Source organism: Pundamilia nyererei, unplaced genomic scaffold (genome assembly GCF_000239375.1).
Source record: "Pundamilia nyererei isolate P.nyererei 1_Seehausen unplaced genomic scaffold, PunNye1.0 scaffold00136, whole genome shotgun sequence".
NCBI lineage: Eukaryota > Metazoa > Chordata > Actinopteri > Cichliformes > Cichlidae > Pundamilia > Pundamilia nyererei.
The window spans coordinates 1,758,666-1,764,899 of NW_005187537.1; the positions used below are offsets into that span (position 1 = coordinate 1,758,666).

A 6,234-nucleotide genomic window follows, 5' to 3' on the forward strand; every position below is an offset into this window, starting at 1 on the left:
ATTGTAGAAGCGACTTTTTTAAGGCACGGCAGGAAAATAAAACAGGAAAGAAAAAAGCACATTGGTTTATGATTCGGAGTAACCTTTTAAACTTTACTTTAAGAAAGAGCTACAGGAGAGACAGAGAGTTTTCACTATTATGCCAATAAACATGGTGCATAGTTGTGAAAATAGAAGGTGCATCACTGTGAACTGATCTGGGAGATGCACATGAGCTGATTTAAAAAAAAAAATTATCTCCGCAAGATTTTGGCAAGATAACAACTAAATTATGTAGAAAGTGGTTTAGTTTAGTTCAGAGCTTGTTTACCACCTGAGCAAGACAGGTGTTTCTAGTCCTCTACTAAGTACTCCACGTGTGTTCTGAATTTCAAAAGTAGCATGTGTTCAGGTGATAATTTAAAACTGCGGGAGCCCTCTGATGTTAATCCTTAACTTTAAAAACATCCCATTCTCTGGAAGAAACCCGGTGTTTCAGGACACACTGAGTGCCAAACCACATTTGCTAATTCTCAACAAGATGGACCTCGCTGATCTGTCCAACAAGCAGGTACAAATTCTTGCAGCAGCTTTGGCAGAGTCGCATGTCCGCAGCATTTTACTGTACTACAGCTACATTTACTCTGCAGAGAATCCTGAAGAAGCTAGAAAAAGAAGGGATGACACATGTTCTCTTCACAGACTGCTTAAAGCAGAGAGACCACAACATCAAAAAGGTAGAAAAACATTTTACTGTTTGCAGCCATTTCCTACACAGCTAAAAAAGTTGCAAAAGTTATGAGCACAGATGTGCAAACTAATTCTGTCTTCTTTTCTTTAGCTGGTGCCAAAGGTGATGGATATTATTGCAAGCAAACCACGCTTTAACCGAGAGGAGGTACATTCAGTCTGGACGGTTAAACTATATTGTTTTATTGCTCTGTGGCAGAGAACATATATCCTCACTGCTTCTATACAACCTCAAATTCAATTTCTTGCACAAGATATGAGGCATGTCCAGAAAAAGTGCCACAAAACTATAGAAATTGCACTCATATCCTCACCATGCTGTGAGTTTTGCCTATAAAATAATGACACGTCCCTCCTTATTGGCTATCTTAGTCTTTAAGCTACAAATATGGAAGCAAATTGCTCACCAGTGTCTTCTATGTTGAAGAAATTCGCTTTCTTTGAATGTTACATTTTCCTACTTCATTGATTTTATTTAAAATGCAACCACATTAACGTGTTAAACTTTCAGATTACAAATTACTGCCTGATGGTGATTGGAGTGCCCAATGTTGGGAAGTCGTCTCTTATTAACTCGTTGAGAAGAACAAATCTAAAAAAGGGTAAATGCAGAAAAGTTGTGGATTGATTTGAAGATTTCAGTATAACTTTCACCTCCTCATTAACGAGTGTTGCACTTGTACACTAATTTCAGGTCGTGCATCTCGAGTAGGTGGGGAACCAGGAATAACCAAAGCGGTCCTAACTAAAATTCAGGTGTGTGTGGAGAATGCGTTTGCCTTTGTTTGTGTTTTGATGGTCTGATCAACCATCCAGTATTTATAACTGCTGCTGTCCTCAGGTGTGTGAGCGACCCATAATGTACCTGTTAGACACACCTGGAGTCTTGCCTCCTAAAATTGAGAGTGTTGAAACAGGCATGAAGCTGGCCTTATGTGGTATGCAGATTTTTTTTCCCCCTAACATAATTATTGTCAGTTTGTGTATATATGATAAAATTAGTTGGATTTCTTGTTTATACAGAATGATTTGAAAATCTGTTTTTCTCCAGGAACTATACTGGACCATTTAGTGGGTGAAGACATCATTGCTGACTACTTACTCTATTCTCTGAACAGGCTAGGAAAGTTCAGGTGGAATTTTTCTTTCTCCTATTTTGTGTTCATGTGCATTTTTTTTTTTTTTAGCTTTCTCTTGAATGTTTTCTGTAAAGATGTGTTTGTGTGCAGTTATGTGGACAAATATGATCTCCAAGAGCCTAGTGACGACATCCAGCATGTCCTCAAACGCATTGCTGTAAAACTTGGAAAAACTCAGCGGGTCAAAGCGATTACTGGAGTGGGTAAGACACTGCTCATCCTATGCATACAACTGCTCTGTACAGTGTAATTAATGATTTATTTATCAGTGATTTGGTTTTATTTATTTGCTTTTTGACTGGGAACAAAATTGATGCCACTGCCTTGTCTGTGTTGCAAGCAGCTTTGTAGTTTAGCATGAAGGCTTGAAATGGGGATAAAAAAAAACAAGTCTGCAGGCAGGAGCTTTAAATAGATATTTTTTTATATATATTTAAAAGTAAAGTAAAGAAAAAAAATCTTACTATTCCTAAAAAATAAAAGTGACTGCTTATATGCAACTGGCCATTTCCTTAGTTACTATTACTGGGTCAAGATCTGAAGACTGTGGGTCACCGCGTGGTCTTCTGCAACTGTAGCCCATCTGCTTCAACATTTCATGTGATGTGTGTTCAACATTCCTTGAGTTACTGCTGCCTTCCTGTCAGCTCAAAGCAGCCTGACCATTCTTCTCTGGCATCAACAAAAGCATTTTCACCCAAAGAACTGCCACTCACTATTTTCCCCTTTTCTGGCCATTCTCTGTAAACCTTGGAGATGGCCGTGTGGCCATGTTCATTCTCAGTTTGAACTTTGGTAAGTGGTCTTGATCATGTCTGCATGCTTAAATGCATCAAGTGACTGGATGATCATATATTTGCTTTAATCAGCAGTTTAACCTACTGCAGTACCTTTTTTGAACTACTTGCCGTCATTCACGGGCAATCCTCGTGGTTTGTTGCACTTTTCTCTTTTAACGGTTCAATCCCTTTTTTTCCTTGTCTCTTTCAGGAAATGTTACCATCACAATACCAAACTACACAGCAGCAGCATATGATTTCATAAGAGCCTTCAGGAAAGGAGAGCTGGGTCAAGTAATGCTCGACTGACCCGAGTCATTTTACCGACGATAACTAAAAACTGTTTCTGGATTTCTTCAAGAGCATATTAGTCTGTGTCTGCACTGACATGGTGCAGTTTTTTGGGCTTGTGGATAATGCAAAAAGTCACCAGACTCCTGTATGACTTGTAAATAAAAGACATTTATTAAATAGTCCTTCTCAGTTTTGCTTGTAGGATACATGAGACAGATATCCAGGGTGGTGTAAACAGGATATTTATTGGCATAAAGACAGTGATAACAAACTCTTTAATTATTATGTACATCAGTGTAGCATATAATAGAGTGCACTTGTAAATGTGGAACAGTCTGTTGCTCCTGAGTGTCTTTTGTAGGTAGATAATTTTTTTTTTTTTTGGAAGATGTAAACACCGTGAAAACCTTCCAGAGACACCGGTCGCTTTTGAGAGCAGCGGTAGGTTTGCCTCTCATCCATGTCATGATCACAGATCTCAGATGAATTTCAGGCATTATTAGAAAAGAGTGAACTATTCAGAATGCAAAGACGATTGTGGAAAACTAGCTGTCCCAAAGCACAGCACTCTTACTTATTCTGTTATTTAAATTATTGTATAAAGAACGAAATGAAATGTGTTTCATTGGTTGAGTTTGGAAGCTGAACAAAAACACGTATTTTCCTCTGTAAAATAAATAAGTCCATATTTCAGAGAAAAATTACTAATACTGTTCGATTTCAGGGGTGAAAAAATGCCGGTGCCAGGTTCCTTTCAACTTAAATGTTATAAAGTAGCTGATAATCTGTACTTCCATATTTTAAATGAACTGCAGCAAGTCCAAACTTTATATTAATACACCAGTCTGCTTTTAAACACAGATAGATTCTCTCATTTGTACAGAGCTGCAGTACAGGTCACTTTTTATTTTGTGCATATTATTAAAAGTATATTTTTTTTAAATTTGGCAGTAGTTAAAATTGGCAGAAAGCAGCTCGGTTAGACTCTGAAGAGTCATTGGCATTTTGCTGATATGTTCTTCAGTGAAATACTAAGATTTAAGCTTTAGGGGTGGAAATTGACAGTAGTTCTGTTATATATGCAGAGATGAAGTCTGAGAGGTGAAATGTCCCCATGAATACTAAGCTGGTAACGCAGCCTGTTGTTTGCCGGTTGGAAAAACTGTAAAAAGTACAGTACAGTGATGCTTTTGTCATTGTTTTGTTCTGCTCCTGTGTGGCCGCTCTAACTGGTCTTACCCGTGCAGGTTCCAGTCAGTCCTCTGCATTATAATCATAACCTGGATGGAACTTCGGTTCTAGATCCAATCACAAATGTATCCTACAAATCACCCAAATATCTACAGTATACTGTCCATCAAGAGTCCATATTTAGGAGAAAACATTGTGATAATGACAGAAACTACTTTAGAAAAAAAAGATCCATTTTGAGTAGAACCTGACATTAGAGCATCAAAGTAATTGGTCCTGTTGTAGTAATCCAGCTCTTCCTCCGAGTTGTCTGTGTTGCCGCGTCGGTAGGCAGATGCGTACCATTTATCTGCCGTTAACGCCACTGCTGCCCCTGCTGCTGCTGCACTTGCCACCCTCACCGGTGACGTCCGGCCGGCCACCCTGAAACGAGAGCGGGTCCCGCCGTAAGCACCTCCTCCCCTGTAGGTCCCTGCTGTGGAGCTGCGGGAGGGTGACCCTCGAGAGGAGCCCCTGGACCCTCCACGTCCGCCTTTACACAGCGTGGGCTCAAACAGGAAGGCAGAGAGCAGGAGGCAAGCCCAGCATGTTGCAACCACCTGGTTCATCCCAGACATCTGTACAGAAAGAGGACACAATGGCACATCTTAAACCTTCCTTTGATGCAGTGGTCAAATAAGACTTAAAATATTTTGTCTGTTATGAAAATATATAGGAAGTATTTGTCAATTTGCATAGTTTCAAGTTTACATATACAGTCATCATGGTAATGTGGGTCTTTTAATGATTTCTTTGGGCTGCTCTTTTTCTAGACCACGGTGATCATACAGCATACATCTTTCATGACTTTAACCTCCTAGGACCTGGCGTCCACATATGTGGACATCACATTTTGGGTTATTTAGACCAAAATACTAAATCTTGCTCTACAAGGGCCTGATATCCACTTACATGAACAACTTATACTGCAACTGTTATATTGAAATTTTAAATGAATATCCTCATATGTGGCTCTCATTTATCTTAGAAACAAAAATAAGGGAAAATAAATCTGGTAATACTTTGGTTTTACATTCATCAGGTCCCAATCAGCCCAAATATCAAAGAGAAATTAAAAATGCATGCCATGGAAGAGTTTGGGTCTTAGGAGGTTAAAAATGAAAAATTAGGTGCACAAGTTTTAGCTGATTTTGAATTTACTTTCATCCACACAGGGTCAAAATGATACATACAATATGTGCATACATACCCACTAATATTTTGTTAAATAAACCTTAGCAAGTTGCACCTCAACCAGATGCTTTTGGTAGCCATTAACAAGATTCTGGTATAATCATGGCTACATATTTGACCACTCTTGTTAGAAGAATTGGCAAACTTCAAAAAAGGGCTGAGGTCAAGGCTTTGGGAAGGTCATTCCAGAAATGTAATGTTAGCCGGCTGTATCCATTACAAAAACAGTTTCTTCATTACTTCATCCACTTTGTGCAATGTACCAGTGCTGCTGGCAGCAAAACAGCCCCACAGCATGATGCTACCACCACCATGCTTGACAGCTCGTACAGTGTCCTTAGGTTTGAAAGACACATCTTTAGTCCTCCAAACATACCTCTTGTCATTGTGACCAAATGTCAATCTTTCTCTTGTCTGACCATAAACCTTTTTGCCAGAAGACATTTGACTTGTTGATGTGGGCAGCGAAAAATTTCAGTCAAGCTCAAAGGGGCTTCGTTCTTGGTCGGCACCATCTCAGTCCATGACAATGTCGTTTCACTGTGAACAGTGACACTGGTGATCTAGCAGTTTCCACTTCATGGCAAGCTTGAGCTTTGGTGGTTCGTTGATTTTCCCTGAACACCCTAACCAATTTCCTCTCATTAGACAGTGTGGGTCTTCTACCAAACCATGGCAAAGTGCTGACATATCTGAATAAGTTATACTTACATTTGAACAGATGATCTTAGAATTGGCAGGCTTTTTTTCTTTATACAAATAGCTCTAAGACACCTTCCTTACTTGTGTAAATCTACAGTTCTCCTTAGATCCTTACTGAGTTTTTTAGCCTTACCCATTGTTCTAAATATTGGACAATCCACTAAGTG

General features: G+C 39.2%; 2 protein-coding genes across 2 annotated transcripts in view; one reads left to right on the top strand and one right to left on the bottom strand.

The window, feature by feature from the left end:
• Positions 1-3,120, top strand: part of mtg1 (mitochondrial ribosome-associated GTPase 1) — a 4,862-nt gene extending 1,742 nt beyond the window's left edge. The window contains exons 3-11 of the mRNA XM_005743916.1: positions 446-550; positions 630-716; positions 821-877; positions 1,241-1,331; positions 1,424-1,485; positions 1,571-1,667; positions 1,781-1,862; positions 1,959-2,071; positions 2,859-3,120. Coding sequence (XP_005743973.1) covers positions 446-550; positions 630-716; positions 821-877; positions 1,241-1,331; positions 1,424-1,485; positions 1,571-1,667; positions 1,781-1,862; positions 1,959-2,071; positions 2,859-2,956 — 792 coding nt within the window. The 3' untranslated portion in view covers positions 2,957-3,120. The remainder of the gene's footprint in view (positions 1-445; positions 551-629; positions 717-820; positions 878-1,240; positions 1,332-1,423; positions 1,486-1,570; positions 1,668-1,780; positions 1,863-1,958; positions 2,072-2,858) is intronic.
• A 455-nt stretch (positions 3,121-3,575) lies between these two features.
• The window catches only part of sprn (shadow of prion protein), a 4,634-nt gene continuing 1,975 nt past the window's right edge, over positions 3,576-6,234 (bottom strand). Inside the window, exon 3 of the mRNA XM_005743917.1 lies at positions 3,576-4,749. Within this exon, the coding sequence (XP_005743974.1) occupies positions 4,282-4,749 (468 nt within the window). The 3' untranslated portion in view covers positions 3,576-4,281. The remainder of the gene's footprint in view (positions 4,750-6,234) is intronic.